The sequence below is a fragment of the Mus musculus genome, chromosome 7 (assembly GCF_000001635.26).
Source record: "Mus musculus strain C57BL/6J chromosome 7, GRCm38.p6 C57BL/6J".
Lineage (NCBI taxonomy): Eukaryota > Metazoa > Chordata > Mammalia > Rodentia > Muridae > Mus > Mus musculus.
Window position 1 is genome coordinate 64754546 of NC_000073.6, and position 19145 is coordinate 64773690.

At 48.4% G+C, this 19145-nt stretch overlaps 1 protein-coding gene across 2 annotated transcripts in view; it reads right to left on the reverse strand.

Moving 5' to 3' along the window:
• Positions 1-1545: 1545 nt before the first annotated feature.
• The window catches only part of Fam189a1 (family with sequence similarity 189, member A1), a 400438-nt gene continuing 382838 nt past the window's right edge, over positions 1546-19145 (reverse strand). Inside the window, exons 7-9 of one of the 2 annotated variants that reach the window (XM_006541197.2) lie at positions 13107-13182; positions 7208-7435; positions 1546-4868 (exon numbers count right to left, since the gene is read on the reverse strand). In XM_006541197.2, the coding sequence (XP_006541260.1) occupies positions 4552-4868; positions 7208-7435; positions 13107-13182 (621 nt within the window). In that variant the 3' untranslated portion in view covers positions 1546-4551. The remainder of the gene's footprint in view (positions 4869-7207; positions 7436-13106; positions 13183-19145) is intronic. The other variant, NM_183087.4, reaches the window with a different exon arrangement.

Consider the following 19145-nt stretch of genomic DNA (forward strand, 5'->3'; position numbering starts at 1 on the left):
GTGCATATTGCTAATAAACCTCAAGTCGTGATCAAATGCACTGTGTGTGCCTCATTTGTCAGCTGGGCAGTACACACGCTGTGGGCCTCTCATTTCCACCGTTTGGACAGTGGCTCTGAGAGTCTGCCCTGTGGTAACAGGACCCCTCCCTGGTCTGCAACCTTAGCAGCTCCCACACAGGTGGGCACTGGAGGGGGCAAGGGCTAAAAGCCACCATGTGTCACTGATAGTGTCCGCCCAGCTTCAGGTTCTTCACTCAGCTGCAGCATGGAAGAGATGGCTGTAGGTTGACTTAATAAAGGAGCGGTGGAGACCAGGGATTCTCCGGATTGCTTACCTCAGAAGTATATGTATGTTAAAGGATATTGGCCTACACCTAGCCTTTCTCCAGACCTTTGGAATCCATACCTGTAGAGTGTTGGCAGGGCATCTTTGCAGTTCTGTACCTTGCTACAGGCCTGCTGTGCCTGATATGAGGAGGGAATGGGGTAAGCTTGGGGTTGTCTCTGGAGGATGAGACAGGGGACCTTGGCAAGTGAGAGTCTCCTCTTTGGCCCACCGCAGCAAAGCATATCCATGACCAGGTGTTTTCTTTGCTCACGATTCTGCAGGAACCGCCTGAGGGGCCTGAACCATGTGCCCCCTTCACTTTTCTACCCATCAGGAGCAGGCGAGAAAGAGCCTTTCACTGTGAACTCTAGCCTCAAACAGTGGCCTGAGAAATGCCATCAGAAATGCAACACAAAGGTCTCCAGGTCTGTCACCTCACTCCCCAAAAAACAGAAGAACTGAGAGCCAAGAAAACTGTTTCCCTATGCCAAGATTCAAAAACCAGTATCTAGATGGCTGGCATTCGTACAGAATGGGATGAACAGTCCCTGAGGTGAAGGCAAGACAGCAGAGGAGCTAGCGCCTGCTGCTAGGCCCACGGACTGCCCCTGTGTGTTCTAGACAAGCACGTGCCCTGCTCCAGAGAGAAGAGGCACAGTCAGAGATGATACGAGGGTACGATGTCTACAGACTGGTACTCAGCGTGTGTGCACAATGTGTGCATGTGTTTTCACCTGTGTGCAGGCACATGTGACCATTTGTGCACACATGGATATACGGTCCTTTGTCACGCCCCATCTTATTTTGTCGAGGCAGTCTTTTACAGAACCAGGGGCTTGCTATTCCAGCTGCTCCAGTCAGGAAGTGGTTGGCCTATCCCTGCACACCCCAGCACTGGGGCTACAGTGTGCCCCTCCCTCTCTTAATCCAAACGCAGATCCTTATGCTTGTCCATCAAGCAAGCACGTTACCCAGTCCCTGGTGCACATCACTCAGAGCCTTAAGTGAAACACTTTGGAATACAGGACCATCTTCCAGGTCCCCTTGAGTGCCGGGTCCACAGAGGGGCAGCTGTGGTTTGGACCTGTGAACATCGGGAGCTGCCTTCTCACCTCAGCTCCTGGCACTGGGCTACCACTCCTCGTGGGTAGCTGTGGCAGCTTCTTGCTCCCCCAGATCCAGCCCCTCCAGGACCCTCTTAGTCCCAGTTAGAACTCAGAGACCAGAAATACTTTTTATTAAAACACTGATCATTATTAAAACACCTTGAGGTACATTAAATAAATACAACCTTTCCAGTTGTACGAACAGGTCTCTGGTGGTCTGGAAACAACTTCCTATAAACTCTGCCTCAGCAGCAGCTGTGGGCTGACACAGCCACATGGGGTGGGGGAGAGAAGACCCAAAATGAGCTTTCCACTCCAGGGCTGGCTGCAAGCGTTTCAAATTCTACCAGCGTCTCCCTGGGAAGGAGACTTAAGTCCTTGTCATGAAGCCTCCAGCCTTCCTCACAGTAGAGTTGCTGCCCATCGTGGATTCACATCATCAGCATCTTCTTGCCCCCAAACAGAGTCAAGGGATGTCCTAGAAGATACTGATTTTGGGGGGGGGGGGTTCTGGGGGCCCAGGGCCTGGCAAGCCAGGCATGAGAGCATCTCCTCCCAAATGGTTACTATTGGACCCAGTTCAGATATCAACACAAGCAGGGACAGACCTTCCAAGATGGAAGGTTGTGCAGGCAATGTGAAGAAAGACGGCTTTGCTTCCGCAAGGGACCCACATAACTGCCTGGGGTTCTTAGCACTAGCTCACCACTGAGGCAGGGTTAAGGAACCCAGAACAGACAAGTCAAATTGCAAGACTGTTGTCTAGTGGCTGTTACCAGTACCTCTGGCTTCCTGGAAGCCTGGAGGTTGGGCATTTTTAATGCCCTCTTGGTCCATCTGGGGCCCAGAGAAGGTAAACAAAGACATATCTGTCATCAAACACCCACCCAATAGCATGAAGTGCTGTAGTTTCTTTATCCATCTTATAAGCCTGTTAGGGGAGCCATCTCATAACCTAGCTAGGATAGTTTGTGTGTACCACTTCCTTGAGAATGTCTGGGACTCGGGGCTTCCCGGTGGTAGTGTTAGTCTGCACCCGAAAAGAGGTGTGACTTGAGGCAGGAGTGCCCCATGATAGTTGAAGGCCATCTGTAAAGAGGCAGCATGAAAGCCACAGTGCCCTGTGCTGAATCCAGAAACTGGTCACCCTGGCCACACTATGAAAATACCTCCAAGCTTGGGTCAGTTGGAATGGGGTCGGCCCTGGCTTCTCTTGGATCATGGCTTGTTCTGAGATCCACAAATGTTTAAGCACACTGCTGCATGTCCCTCCAATCAGGCGACATCCTCTTGCTGCCTCCCTTCCCCTCATCTCTGAAGTGGTGAGAAAGCCCAGCAGCCAGGCGTGAAAGTACTTCGTGCTATGAAGCTTGGGGCAAGCCACTCTACTGAAAGGGATTTTCTCATGGGGGATTTTCAAAGTCCTCACTTGAGGGAAAATTAGAGAATTTTATAGTCTGAATAAAGTGCTCAAATATTCATCTCTATTATGTCTCCTGTGGAAAAGCCAAGACTACTGTCAAATGCCCGATTTATATTTTCCAGCTTGCTAACCTCAGAAAGGCAACAGCTTATGGCAATGGTAAAGCCATCAGGGCATGGAGAACTAACTGATGGCTGCTAGGGGTTTTCCGAGGCCATGTGTGGGCTGAAGTCCCACAACTTCCAAACACACAGAGGTCTTCAGCCTAGTGGATACAGGGAATTTGGGGGGGCTGAATCAGGGTAGTAGAGGATGAAGGACAGGCAAGGGCAGGCAAGATGGAGAGAAGAGTATCCTATGCCTACCAGCTGGCCACTGAACAATGGAAGGAACACTCTGGTCCACCCACAGACTTAGGGCTTCTGTGCCTATATTGAGGCTCACAGGCCCATGGCGGTGCAGTGATTGCCCTTGATTATACCTGCTGCTGTGGGGGAAGCAGATGTGGGCGTTTCTGGCTTTTGCAGGAAGTGCTTTCAAGCAGTGCTGCTCCAGACCCATTGCTGAGAAGTGGTTGCTGTTGATCTTGCCAGAAAATGCGGTCTGAAACAGCCAAGAATGTCTTAGGTGGCCATTTTGCCCCAAGCCACCTGGTTATACCTAAGCTGGGTTTGCCTTGCTTCCGGATGTCCACCATTGGCACTCTCCCCGAAATAAGGCATTGACCATTTGCATCCTTCAACACAAGTGTGCCTGCTGCCACCTGAGTTGAGAAGGGACAACTCTGGGTCATGAGAGAGGCTTGCCTAAGCCGGAGGTGCACATATAGCAGACAGTAGCTTCCTAGCCCAGACTGTGACCTACCCAGCACAATTAGGTGAGGTCAGATACAAGGGGAAGTCCTCCAAGGGAAGAGAAGGGAGCTTATTGTTAAAACACAAGTAACAAGTATTTGCTGTGGTTCAAGGATGGGAGACTGTGTGGGAGGGACCTAGGGAGGAGGTGGGTAGCAGCCCACAGACAGAGGCCTAATGGGGAGGCCCAGTACACACGAGAAGGTGGGCATTTCAAGCCCTTGTGACACGTGCTTGCTTCCCAAGAGTATGTAGGAAAGCTTTCATTGTGGATTTATTTGCATGATAGCCCAGTGGGCAAGAAGGTGGTCCCAGGCTGTGCTAGCATGACCTATTGCCTTTGAGAGGAAGTAATGGGTCGGAATCTGATAAAGGTGTCATTGCAGAGTGATACCAGCCACACGACTCCATTGCCACTGCTACTCTCTAATCTTAACACTGAACCAAACCAGGCACAGAGGAGCATCGAGTGTTAAAGGCCTTGACTTGGGACAGATGCAGTGTCTTTATGTTCCAAAAGTGTCCCCTGTCCCAGAATTGGTATTCCCATCACATTCTTCAGTTCAAGAGGTGCTATACCCCTGAAGCGACCAGAGCTCACTAAGGGCAGGAGAGAAACATCTCTGAGTTAGTGGGACAGGCGACAAACAGTCCCCAGGAAGACAACTGATGGGAGAAAGAGTAACAGTTCCTTGCCCAAGCCACCAGCGAGCTTCCTGGATATCCTGGATGTTCTTGACCCAGCAGGCCAAAGGCCTTTCTCTACCAAGCACGGTGGCATCTTGCAGGGCCAGACTTTGCAGGCTTATCAGTGTCCACATCCAGGCCCATAGCAGCTTCACAGCTGGTCCAAGACGCCAGCACCAAAGATGGCCTCCTCCACCCTGGGCTCCTCCGAGGTGGCCATTGATCGTATGGTGCCCACCACATGTCGCACCTCTGTAGGGAGGCTGCAGTGTGCGTGTTCCAAAAACTTAGCCACCAGAACCCTGGTGTCTGCATAGGCCTTGCTCTCCACTAAAGAGTGTGGCCGCTCTTTGGAGACGGTCTGTAAGGTCTCTGGCTTGGTCCCTTGGCCCGTTTTCCAGGTATCTGGGTCACCAGTGGATGAGTGCTGGTGCTGACAGGCAGCCATGGCTGGCTGTGATGTGGAGACTAGAAATCAAAGTGAAAGAGGCAATCTGAATACAACCGTGAACTTAATGAAACCGAAGTTCCAGGAAAAAAAAACAAACAAACAAACACAAGTGTACCAGGGGAGAGTTGCTACCACTGCGTGTGACCCCGTTCCCTGGGTCACTTAATTTCCTGTCAGCCTGGCGTGAATTTCCTGTTGACTTCAAAGGGTTGAAGTGAGGTGAGATGAGTGGTGGGCCTATGAGAAGGACTAGTGGGGGACCCTGAGCTCTCTTCGCAGCCTTCTCCAACTCTATGACCTCCATCCTTTGTGGTCTGGTGGCTTACAGAGGTAGAGTAGGAACATCTAGAGACAGTCTGACTTAAGACTACATCTGAGGTGGCAGCATGGCAATGAGATCCCCCACCATGTGTGTGGGGACAGCAGCCTCTATCCACAGTCCTCCCCCAATATCCTTTAGTCCAGGCCTAGAGTAATGAATCTGGTTCCAATCTGATGTCACAATGGCACTCTACCTCAAAATTAGGACACATACCGGTTAAATGGCTCCAAGAACTAGGGAGATCTTTGGATAGTGAGATATGGTCCACTGACCAAGGATCCTATTGAAAACCAGTTTGCAGAACAATGTCACTCAAAACAGACATGCTCTGGGTGGTCCATTCTGGGGTCCTGTGGATGGTAGTGGGCAAGATCCAATCCTAGCACTCCAAGACAGGAACTTGAGGTCGGTTTGGACTACCTAACATGATACTGTCTTAAAACAGAACTAAATGTAAGTTAAGCCATATATATGCTGTTAGTTACAGGCTTTGGTGGGATTACATTGAGTTAGAAATCACATTCTGAGTCCACAGTTGGAGCAGCTGAATGCAGAGGCAACAAACAACCACTAGTCAGCCTCCCCTAACTCCCATCGCCTTTCACAGAAAGCAGATGTCAATATGGTTGAGGAGTGCCTCAGCTCTCTCCAGAACAGCCCAACATGATCCTGACTGCACTTCAACCAGAAGAACGGCCACTTCCCACAGGAAGGGGCAGAAGGGATTACTGGGAAAATTCACCAGCTACTTAGGGCTGAGCAGTATGTTAGATGGCAGAGAAGCAGACACAGGTAGATAAAGGGAAGCTGTCTTGTAGTTCTTCAGGTCCAGGTCACACAGGAGCCCAGTAGGTGCCTGCGAATACCTCCAATTCTGGGGTTCTCTGGGGACCTAGAAGGCACATACCTTCAACACACGCAATAATAGCAATCTGATCTGACTAAGAGGAAGCTGAAGTGACAGGCTGCTCTGTGGACCTCAGGCATGGTGTCCACCCCTCACTCATTCCATCTCTGTGACTGTTTGTCACAGACCATGAATTCCACTGGGAGGGACATGCTAAAGAACGATATCCTGAGTCCCTCCAATCATATGTGATTCTCAAAGTTCCATAAGGGGGAGTGGACACAAAAGCCCACATGCTGCCCTTGGGGCAGAAGGAAGGGAAGCTCTGTGGCTCCACATAAGTTAGAAAGAGAGCGCTCCAGATTTCAGTTGTACTTTCTCCATGGGAGGTGCAAGGGGTTGAGGAATGTCTTTCCCCAAATCTACAGATTATGCAAAATCTGATGTTTCAACCAGGAAGAGGCTTCCACATAGCTGGCCCTCCAAAACTCTTCTGGTTCCTTCCAAAGACGCTGCTCTTGCTTAGCACGTTCAGACCCTAGGCTGCTTGGTGTTCAGCTGTACACAACCACTGAGGTGAGGCTGGCACCTCTCTTGGGCTCTTTCAAATCCATATCAGAAGATTTTTTTACTATGATGTGGTCAGAGTCAAAAGGCCATTAGCCAGTCATTATTGGTTAAAATTACTCCCAATAACATTCTCCAGCCTCAGGCACACAAGAGTCCCAAGGAAGCTGGTGTGGCATATGTGTCCCTGGGCAGCTGGCCACAGGAATCTTGTAGTCCTGGACAGTGCCCATTTGTAACCACAAAGGAAAATAAAAACAGCTGGTGGCTGAGGCTATGAAGTGTTGAATGAACACACTCAGGGCAGAGGACAGAGCAACCTACACACAGGAGTCACCCTTGGTCACCTACTCTGACCTGGACCTCAGATCATGCATGTGGCTCAGTGCATATGCTCATGTCAGAGCTGATGGTCACCTGCTGAGATCTCATTGCCCTGCGTTCTTGAATCCTTCCTCCCTGGGAACACAGCAAGGGCCCAAGGCTGCCTACCCCACTCCATTTCAGGGTCTTCAAACATTCAGATGACATGTCCCCAGGAACCAACACCTGGGCCCCAGCTGTCAGAGGCCACTTGATTTATAAGTTGGGTTCACCCTGAGGATCCAATTGAGCCATACCTGCTTCACTCGATGTGCAGGAGGTGGGGTCGCTGACTGAGCGGGCCACACGCCCTGGGCTTGGTTGTGCCTGTGCGCTCAAGCTGGCTGCCTCTGGAGACATGTGGTGAGGGACTGGAGTGGGTATAAGGGGCGTTGGGGTGTCTAAAGTGCCATCAGGGGATGGGTGGCTTGGGCCCAGTGAGGTGGCACCCTCTGATGTTGGGAGACTCGTGCTACTTGCAGGCACTGCAAGAAAATAAGCACAGTGTTAGATAAGAAATGACAAAGGTACCTGGATCCCGAAACAGCCAGCTGCCTGCCCCCAAACCACCATATATGTCTGTTTGTCTGTGTGGGGTATGTGTATTACGGTATATATATATATATGTATATATATATATATATATACACATATATATATATATATATTACAGTTAGGTTTTACACACACACACACATATTACAGTTAGCCATTCAAGCCTCAGATGGACTTGGATGAGCACTAAATGGTGAGCATCACCACTGTGGACCAGCAAAGCTTGTCAGGTCTGTGCCTCTTTCCCATTGGGAGGATGCCTGAAGCCTGCAGGCTGCACCAGAGGCTGTTTAATCCATGGGCATCCTAGACACACTGGCAGCCCATTGGCTCAGTCTAGTAGCAGATACTGCAAGGTATCCTGCCCGAGGTACACTTGCCCCATCGCAGCAGCCTGAATCCAATCAATGGTTAGAAGTTTCAAGCTTTGCTCCTCCCTTCTCTTTCCACCGGGCCCAATCCATGCTTCAGGCTCCCTTGTGACCATGACCTTGCCCTAGGTTGAGCCTTTTAGCCCCCTACCACTCAGTTCTCACTGCTACTCTTGAGGCAGCTCAGAGAAGAGAGGAGGGTCTAAACTGCCAAGAGGTAGAGCTAGGTGGAAGATTCTAAGGCATACCTTGCTAACCACTACAACCCCTATATAAAAAGTTGGAGACAATTGGTGGCCCTTTGAAAAACATAAATGGTACTACATACATCATATACAAACAGACTTCAGGATAATTAACCCTTCTTTTTCGAGGTTATAAAATTAGCAGAAGAAAATTCACAATAGTAGATCTGCAGCTAGAGGCAGAGACTTCATTGTTATGATAGAAACTGTAAAGGGAAGAAAGGAAACGGACAGAAGGAACTTGTGAGTTTTGGCCTATGGCTTCAACTCAGTAGGGCTCATGGAGGCTCACAGAGACTGAAGTGGCAATCACAGAGCCTGCATGGATCTGTGCTAGGTCCTCTGCATATCTGTTAGGGTTGTTGACTTGGTGTTTGGGGAGACTGCAGACAGTGGGAGTAGGGTGTCTCTGAATCTTTGCCTGCTTTGGGAATCCTTTTGCTCCTACTGAGTTGCCTTGTCCAGCCTTGATGTGAGGGCTTGTGTCTTATTGTCTGTTGCTGTGCTCCGTTCAGCTGATGTCCCTGGGAGACCTGCTGTTTTCTTGGAGAAGACAATAGGGGTGGGTGTGGGGATGGGTGGGTGGGTGTAGGGGTTGTGAATCTGTAGGAGAGGGGAAATTTGGGGTCTGGGAGAAGTGGAGGGAGGGGAAGACGTGCTCGGGATGAGTTGTATGAGAAGAATAAATAAAAATTGTTATGCAAGTTGTGTGCTTGCATAAATGTGGTACCAGTGGAAGCAAAGCAGACTGAGATTCCTGCCTTAACTAGGAAGGTCTTGGCCTTACACATTTTCTCATGACTTGATTTAATAAGCACTTTTTCTTATGAATCTAGTCCCAAAATATCTTCTAAAAAAGAAAACGCTTCAAATGAAAGAAATGAATCAAATCCAGATATACACATGGGCAACAGACCTGTAAGAAGTTGCTCAAAGCCAAGGCTGGAGAGTGGCTATTCCCTTGGAAGGGCAAGAGAACTCATCGGCAGTGAAGGCATTCTGGTTCTCACTAGTGGGTGTAACTTTTCTATAATGCAATTTGACTGCTCTATTAACACCTAAAATACATGCTCCCTTGGACTTAGCAGTTGCTTCCAGGAATTTATTACTGGACATAATTTGACAAATGCTCAGAGATGAAAAGAGTGCATAAAAAAAAAGAAGCAATAATTTATCATATCAGAAAACTTCAAAGACAGAAAGTGCATTTACTAACCCCAGCCAACCTCAGCTAGTTATCCCCTAGGGAACTACACAGTGGTATACACCAAAATCATCTTGGATAAGCTGAGCTGTATGGTCCAGGCCTGTGATCCCTGCTGCCGAAGAGGCCTGAGGCAGGAAGGTTTCATGATCAAGCCCTGTCTGGACTAAAGTAATATTCTAGCTCATCCTAGGCAACTTAGGGAAAACCTGTCTTAAAATAAGAAGTAACAAGAACACTGAGGGTATAGATCATTTTAGAATACTTGCCTAGAATGTGCAAGGCCCTGCCTCAAACACAAATACTGCTCCCAATATGTGTGTGTGTATGTGTGTGTGTGTGTGTGTGTGTGTGTGTGTGTGTGTGTTCACCTTTTTGGAAGAGATTTAAGTGTGTATGTGTTGGGGGGGGGGCACTGTGCATTTGAGGATGGGTACCTAGAGCTTGAGGCATCAGATCCCCAGGAGCTGGAGTGACAGTTATACATCAGCAGATATGGGTTCTAGGAACTGAGCGTGGGTCCTCTGCAAGAGCAGTAAGTGCCCTTAACTGACGTGCCATCTCTCTAGCCCAACACCAGAAAACATATTTTAGATAGTTTCGATTTATACCTCCTAACTCTTCTCAATCCAATCTTTTTTACCATCAGTGCTAACACAATCAAGTCACAGACAGGCGAGTGTGACTTTGCTCTGAATATATATAATTACTGGAAACACAAAATTACAGTAGACACTGAGAAAGCTCCCAGCCCAAGACTGGGGACTGTTTTTTCCTGCTGTTGCCAGGATATCAAAGCATGCCTGTTTTTATGACAGTTATGGTCCTAATGGACTTCCAATTTTTCATCCGAAAACCCACTCATATTTTCTTAATTAATGTAGAATAATGTATCTAGCACATGCCACCTATTTTTTTAGGACTCTCATTAAAGGTCTCCACTGTTCCCCCAGGTTTTCACAATAAGGAAGAATGAAAACACTTTCATTTTTATAGAGTTCTTTTCCTTATGTTAGACCCCAGGGCGCTCCCAGAAGTGTGGATTGCTTCATCTAACAATGTAAACATGGATTCTAGATAAAGAGCCCTCGAATGGCAGGCTGCTTTATAAGATGCCAGTGAAGAATCGGGTTCCCTGTGGTCTTGCCAATGTCCAATCCTCATCACTGTGACGTTATTCATAATAGTTTAAAACCAACCAGAATCTATGAAGAACTGTGAAACCGAACATCAAGATCTACATGGTAACAAGTGACAAGGTCAGCATATGAGTGAATCACATTCTATCACATCATCCATCACACTCAATAACAATGACCAGGGGACCTGGAAATCCCAAATGCTACATTGCTCCTCAGCGAAGAGAAGGGAATTCTGAGGCATACAGCTGACTGTATGCATGAGTTCTGCATCCATCCATTCAACCAAGTGTGGCTTGGAAACTTTTGTGTCTCTGCTCACCATGTACATACTTTGTTTTATTGTCCCCAAAACACACTGGAGAACCATTACAAAACACTGATAAGTACTCTAGAGATAACCTAAAGGACATTAGAGGACATGCACGTGTTACATGTAAGTATTCTGTCATCTTATGCAAGGGACTCAAAGCCCTTGTATCTTTGGGTTTTGACAACTGAAAAGTGACCTGAAACCTGTCCTCCAGAGATGTCAAGGGATGACTGTGTACCTAACAAACTATGGACACTAAATATCTAGAGGCTAAACATTATCAAGAGGAGTTAAAAGAAACCAAAAGTAGTCCTGGGAATGGGGCAGAATTCATGGATTGGAATGCTCAGTGTAGGCGAGCAGAGCCTCTCCAGATTGGTCTATGGGTTTAGTTTGGTTCTTATAGAATCCCAGCAATGGTTTTTGAAGGTAGAGATGACTCATTCGGAAATGCACATGGAAAATCACAGGCCGTAGCACTGAACCATCTTGCATTAAACAATAACATGGGGATGATATCCTTCCAGATTTTTCAGCCCACTCAAGGGCTGTTGTCATGAACAGTAATGCATGGTAACAGAATAGAGAATGCAGAGACAAATCTTCATAATTATGTCCAACTGAACTGGTTATTTTTTTCTTTCCAATATGGGAGTTGAACCCATGGCCTCACATATGACAGGCAAGTTCTCTACTCCAGAGATACACCCTCATAAAGTACAAGAGGAAAAAATGGGCTGGAGCAACTGGGCATACATAAGAAAAAACAATAGAAAAAAGACTTTGATCCAACCTCATTGTGGTATAGTAATTACCTGTGCAATGGCATCTTTTCAACCATTATGTCTCCTGGCCTGCAGGCCTCCGAGGTATTAAATACAAAGCTCCTAGTGCTTGTATCACCACCAGATGACTGGGTGCTAGAAGTACCCCTTGGTCTTACGGTCACCTCCAGAGTTCACTGATCAGGTCCTGACCAAGGAATACCCAGATCCATCTGCCCAACTCTATCTACCCTTGTGTAAAATCCAGAAAAGGGGTCCACTCTTTTAATCATATTTTCCCAAGAACTTGTAATGTGTGTAGGCATCTCGTGGTTGGGAACTGTGGGGCCCAACCCTTGAGGACAGGAAACTGATGTTACCACCAGAAGTATCACCTTCTAACCACATTAGCCAAACCCCAGGGAAGCTTTTGCTGGCTCCTTGGAGTGACCAGAGGAGAGACACAATCACTTCTGAATTCCATGACTGCAGAAACTTGGGGTTCCTTGCAACCCAGGCACCCTCTCTAGAGAATGACTTCTTTCTGTTTCTCTTTAGATGTTAACTCTGTGTTAGAGCCGGGGATTAATTGTGGTTAGTCATGAGATGGCATGAATTATATGACTTTGCTTTCCAAATAGGCTGTACCTCTGAGTGTAGATAGAATCCCCCCATAAAGGGGTCTCTGAAACCCTATCCTCTCCTTCCCTCCAATTCGGAGGTACATCTGCTTTCGGACTTCCTCGTTCCTCCCAGCTCAGTGCCATGGAGGTTCCAATGTGTTTAGGAACCTGCCCTTTCATATTTGCCCTTCAGAACTATCAAGTTCATGACTTCCATTTTATCCCCTGGCCAGCTTTGTCCTTGGAAGCCCCTTAGTCTAGCTTGCTTCCTGTTGAGGAAGGAGCCCAGTCACAGTAGCGTCATCAAGTTGTGGTCTCTGTAAGTGGGAAACAGATGTAGTAAATCTCCTGAGCGTCACAACTCAGCCTCATCTGCCTTCAACATGCTTAGACATGCTTCAACATGCTAAGAACACACAGCAGCAGCCTATGGTTGAGCACAATGCGAAGTTTATGCAAAGTCTCTTTCCTAGGAGTGTGCTGCCAAGTCGTGCAATTTATGAAAATATAAGATCTTAGCATTGAAAGCAGTTTCTACTGAACAGCATGTGACTTTTCTACCACCATAAAGTCCAAAAGAAGCCCAAGACAAATCGGCAGCAGCCAGTGACTGTCTAGAAATTCCTTTTTGTTCCCGAGAGGGTGGACCTCAAGTTGAGTAGTACTTTTTCTTCAAATTCACATCTGAAAATGAAGGAGGAAGGACACGGAGGGAAGAGGCGAAAAAATGCAGCCCAGAAGGAGGGTGAACTCTCCCAGAAACACAGCTTATGATATAGGTTAGGGAAGAAGGCTGCGGCTAAGACTCCATGTTACAGAGTCCGAGCTAGAGAGGAGGGAGCAGGAAGAGGCAGGAGGCAGGGACAGGGGCAGGAAGCAGGAGAAAATCCATATCTTGGAAAACACACAAGCAGTGCTTTGAACTGAGAGAGAGATGATTACCTGGAGTGCTGAAGTCAGCAGCGGTGTTTGGGTCCCCAGAGCTGGAGTCAACCACCTGGTGATCAACACTTGCAACCTACGGTGAGAAACACCAAGTATTACCCTTGCTCAGGAGAACACCCGGGCAGCCACCAGCCACACAGTCAGTCCTTCAGGCCCTCAAATTCCCTTGATTCAATCAGCACAGATTCCAAATGATCAGGGAAAAACTTTCCAGAAAGATCCAAAGGGTGAAATAGAGGTCTCCATGCACCATGTACTGTGCTGAGAGCATGTGGACACAACCGGTTGTGTGTAAAGTACAGGAAAGGACACAGGTAGATTCTGTGCAGACAGCAGTCCGGTTTACATAAGGGATCCGAGCATCTTTAGATTTTCATATCTGGGAGATGGGGGTGGGGATCCTGGAACAAATCCTCTGAGGAAAAACTGTACAGGTTCGCTTTAAGGCTCACCTGGAGAGGATTGGAGGCATATATACATACACTTCTTTCTTCTTGCCTAAACTATGGGGTGGGGTGTGAGAATTGAGAGAGAGCAGGTCATCATTGCTAAGATCAAAGCCCATGTCCCTGGCCTTCTGCACTCAGAGCACCTGCCAGGGCCCTGGCTACTCTAAGCCTACTCACCTTCCACCAGGGCACTATATGGAACCAAGAAGTGTGTTGGGTAACTTTCTGTCAACCTGACAGAGCCTAGAGTCATCTGAGAGGAGAGAACCCACATTGAGAAAATACATCCATAAGATTTGGCTGTGGGACAGCCTGTAGAGCATTTTTTACCATTGGTGGTTGATGGGGGAGGGCCCAGCCCATTGTGGGTATGGCCATCCCTGGGATGGTGGCCCTGGGTTTTATAAGAAAGCACTCTGAGCAAGCAATGGGGAGCAAACCATGGGGAAGTATGCCAATAAGCAGCACCCCTCCATGGCTTCTGCATCAGCTCTGGCCTCCAGGTTTCTATCCTGCTTGAGTTCCTGACATCTTTTGATGAAGAACAGTGGTGTGTATGTGTAATCCAATTAAACCCATTCTTCCCTGACTTGCTTTTGGCCATGATGTTTCATCACAGCAATAGGAACTGTAGCTAAGACAAAAGGTCACAGAGGAGTCTCCACTGTCATGCTGAGACTTAGGACAGCCAGTCCTCCATGCCTTTCCAACTACCTTCTTTCATTCTCTTTCCTTGTGGTTCCAGAAAGAATAAAACCATGGGATAAATGGCCATGGGACCTGACTTAGTTCACAGAAGCATGAATGACCAGGGCATGGGATGAATTATTCACTGCCCATAGGAAGTGATGCTACTAGGAGGTGTGGCCTTGTTAGAGTGGGTGTGGCCTTGTTGGAGGAAGTTCATCACTCTGCGGGTGGGCTTTGAGGCTCCTATGCTCAAGCTCTGCCCAGTGTGGAACAGAGATCCTCCTCCTAGCTGCCTGCAGAAGATGTAGAAGTCTTCTGCTGCTGCCTTCAGATCAAGATGTAGAACTCTCAGTTCCTCCAGCACTGCGTCTGCCTGGATACTACCATACTTCCTGCCATGATGTATGAAGTACTGAACCTCTGAAATTGTAAGCCAGACCCAATGAAATGGAGCTACCTTGGTCTCGGTGTCTCTTCACAGTGATGGAAACCTAACGAAGGCACCAAGTAGCCTTGTAGCCTCTCCTTGACCTGCTTCTGCCTTTTCTTCCCTTTGTTCCCTTGCAGATGGGATGAGAAGAAGCGCCTAGGCTACTCTCCTGACTGAGTCTAGGTGCACTGAGTCTAGGGTGGGTGCTAGTCCAATTGGCGGCCCACATCATGACAGTGATAACCCCATTAAGATCCACCCTTACTTGGTGGAGTGTGGACTTGGAGAGTTCTCCTCGAGTTGAAGCCATGGAGACTCCTCTTGGAGTGACTCTGACCTGGGGAGACTCCAGGAAACAGGACTCAGAAGGCTGAGCCCCCTAGCTTCCTGCCTCATCTTACTCTGCCCTTATCATGCATGCTGCAGTTTCTAGCCAATAGGCATAACTCTTCCAACTGTGTTGCAGGCATCTGGCGTGGGCCCTGGGCTTGAAACATAGCATGCCCCATCCACACTCCCTCCTTTACCAGCCCAGGAAACAATATCTGACTTCTTGTGTTATTTTGGAATTGCTTTGGGGACACACTGGCGAGTAATGAGCTCTAGAGGAGACTGGGGAAGGCGAGGCAAGCCCCTGCGGCTTGGTCCGATTCCAGCTCAGGTAATTACATTCCTGCCTCCTGTGTCACCCCGCCACTTCAATCAGAGAGCTGATATTCCTCATCTGTGCTCTGCACACCATGCTGGGGTGAGAGCAGGCAGCTCCAGCTGTGGCACTGACACAAAGGGTGTGAGCTGCTGCTCCCTGTTCTGGTGGCCGGGAAGTGGGGTGTTGAGGGGAGCTGGAAATCAAGCTAAGACCAGAGGGGAAAGCAGCCTCGTGCTGCCTTTCATCCTACTGATATGATTTGGAGCAAATGATGCAGATGCCATTCTTCTTCCTGAGCTTGTCCTGCTGGGGAGGGAGATGAGGGAGGGAGCGTTCACACCACCATCAGCATCTGCACACACCTTTTCCCCTTCTGTATTCACGCTGTGCCCAGAACCAATTCTGAAAATGTCTGCAAAGAATCTTCTACTAAATAACAAAAAAGAAACTGCCTAAAGGGCTATTTTATTCCAAAAACTCTCTTCCCATATCAAATCCCCGCTTGTGCCCCCCGACACACACACACACACACACACACACACACAAGAGGGGAGGGAAAGGGAGACATAGAAACCTGATGCCTGAGAAAGAAAGCTTTGGCAATAAAGAACTACAAATAAAACAAGAGAAATAAAATCCACAGAGGGACAAGGTCAAGAGGAAATTGGATTTGTTTCATATTCCCTCACTTCCCTCTGGCTCCCGTATTCAAGCACTAGGAAATGTGGTTTGGAAAAGAGATGGCTCCTGGGAGTGCATCTATCACTTCTGAATAGAGTGTTAGGGGCTTAATTTGAATCTGATGGCAGAGGCTACCTCACTGCACAAAGTGGTGGGGGAAATGGCCATTTGGTGCAGAAGCACAGCAGAGGCAGTAAAGAGGGTGGGGAGGGAGGACATCTGCGGAGAGGGGGACACTTGTGATATGGAATCTTAAGTTGAGATTTGAGTTGAACCATAAAAGATCATGAACAGGGATCCTGCCTGGAAGAGGGGTGTGAGGATTGTGAGAGACGATCTTCCTACATAACTTGTTCAGGGCTCCCCAAGGCATGTTGGGCTGTAGCCATTTTAGTGAAAATGCTGCCATAGTCTTGGGCATGTGAACACTTGGTCTCCAATTGTTTGGGGAACTTTTTTTTTTTTTTTTTTTTTTGTTTTTCGAGACAGGGTTTCTCTGTATAGCCCTGGCTGTCCTGAAACTTGGGGAACTTTAAGGGGTGTGGCCTTGTTGGAGGAAGTACGTCACTGGGGGCGGGCTTTGGAGAGGAAACACCATTCTGTTTCGCTTGCTCTGATTTCTGCTTGCAGCTCAAGATGTGAGCTGTGAGCTTGCTCCTTCAGCTGTCCTGCCTGCTCGCTCCCTGCTACTGGAGCTCAACCCTCTGGAACCGAATGCCACAAAAGCCTTCTGTCTTCAAGTTGGCCCGGTCATGATGTGTTGTCAAAGCAGCACAGAAGCAAACTAAGGAAGGGACTAAACATGGGCACTGCTAGTTCTGAGATGCCACTTGGACCAGTCATTGTAACTGAAGACCAATTGGAATTGAGGCAGATCGGCTCTGTGGTGAGCTCTGCCTGGGGATTCTGCTCTATTTCTGTGATGTGTTTCTCACGCCTGAATAACATCGAGTAGCAGATTTATGACAAGCTACTGTTTGGGGGCAAGGGGTCAGCTGTCCTGGAGAATGAAAGCCTTAGCTACTCAGGGTCATCTTTGAAACACTTGCTTGCCAGTTTTAAAACACTGACGTCATTTTCTTTGAACATACAATATATAGGAGTCAGAGCTGGCAATACCACGTCTGCCCATCTCCTTTCTCATAATTTCCAGTATCACAGTAGGCTCCTTTCTTAGCCATACTACTACCGGGTCTGAATTTCTCAAGTACTTCCTGGTCAGGGCAACGCAGACACTGAGTTTGTCAAGTGCACTTCCATCATAGTTGGATACGCAAGGTCAGAAAACCTTGAATTGCCCTGAAGCAATTTTGCTGACCTCAGATCTGTGGCACTTTTCAGCACACTTTACCTACCCTTTACGCTGTTTCTGTATGGTGTTTTCTCCACTGGGGTGACTTTCCTTGTCTCCCACATACCTCAGCCCTTTCCTGATGGTCAGGTGCAGTTCCCCACTAGAGTCCCAGAGAAGGTGAACTGTCCCTGTCCTGCTATCACAGGGACTGTTAATCCCACAAGGCAATAGATTCATGGTTTTATATGCTGTGGCTACGAAGCACTGCTTCAAGTGGTCCCTGGGGTGTGAGCTTGTGTCTAGTCAGGAGCTCTAGTGAGAAAATCTCAGTAACTTTGCTGGCATGGCTGGCGATTCACCTCTGTGACCTCCTGAGGAGCACAGCCTGGAGCCCTGGGGAAGAATGACCTCTGTGCCTAAGCTGCTCAAGGAAGGGAAGAGGTCTGAATGAGCACCCTCGGTTAAAAGACTAAAAATATCCTCTCAGGTGCACACTGGGCATCTCAAATATTCTGGAGGCTGAAGAGGAATGCTCCTTTGAGGCCAGGCATTCAGGGACAACATAGAACTCGACCTTGCATCAGAAAAGAAAAGAAAAGAAAAAAAAATCTTCCCAAGGCTGCCATCTCCCACTCCCCTTTGTCCTGTGTACTACAGTGACTTTACTCATATCCCTCTGTCTCGTTTGCCTTGCCATGACCAGTGCTGCTAGGCAGGTTATACACCCTTTGTCTTGCAGAGGCAAGCAATTAACTTATCCCCCCTCACCCAGAGAAAACTCTCACGCTGTGAAGGGGGCAGCTCCTTGATGTCTGGTCAAGGGAGATGGACCACCCTGGAGGAGGGGGCAGGTGGCTGGCATGGCCTTCTCTCTGAGGACGGTAATGGGTTTCACTCTTTTCTGGACCCCCAGAGATGTCTGTGGAATTGAAAAGTGCTCTGAGACCTGAACATCAAAGAAAACTGGCCAGGGGGCTGCAGGCCCTTAATCAGCAGATGTGTCCCTGCTACACAGGTGGTCTGGAGAGGGGGCCATGGGACATGCTACACACTTACCTGGCCTGCTCCACAGCAGATTGAGTTTGTGTCAGTACCCGCCGAAGGTGGCAGGTTTCTGAGCTAACATAAGCTAACATGACACGGCTTTGACCTTCAGCCCTTTTTACCCACGTTCTCTGAGAGAAATCAAGGAAGAGAGAAGTTTTCAGTGCCTTGAGAGTGTCATATTGATCTCAGAACCACTTATTAACCTGAAGCTTGCTGTGTTCTTCAGGGAAAGAGAAAATTGATGATAAAACATGAAACAATACGCTTCTAGTGTGTAGTGTGTAGTGTGTAGTGTGTAGTGTGTGGGGGGCTCACTAAATGTCCCACTCAAAGTCTGAAGTGACCACCTACACCTGCACTCAGGGAATTACAAGTCCTGCTGGCAAGCAGAAGCTCTGACAGAGCAGAGCCCCGCCCTGTCAGTGTCCACAGGGAAGGGTCCATGGAATCATGATCTGTCCACAAAGCCCTCTCTTTGGAAAACCCAAGTACCTTCTCACAAAGGGAAGCCAAAAAAGTACCTCTGTAGCAGGCAACTGGAATTCTACAGCAGCTGCAGGTCGGCTTGCTGAGGAGCGGGAGATGGCAGCGCCTCCTGTCTGAGACGGCACTGAACTCACATAGGACTACAGACGTGGCTTCTCGGTCCCCACTTCCCAGGATGGAACTGCCCAGTTGCGTCCTGACTTCCTAAGGTCCGCCATCCTCGGAGCTCCTTGCTCTGATCCCTCTGTACCTTCCTCTGGGTCCTGCCATGTGGGTTTGATGCTGCTGCCCCCTTCTGGGCCCTGTACCA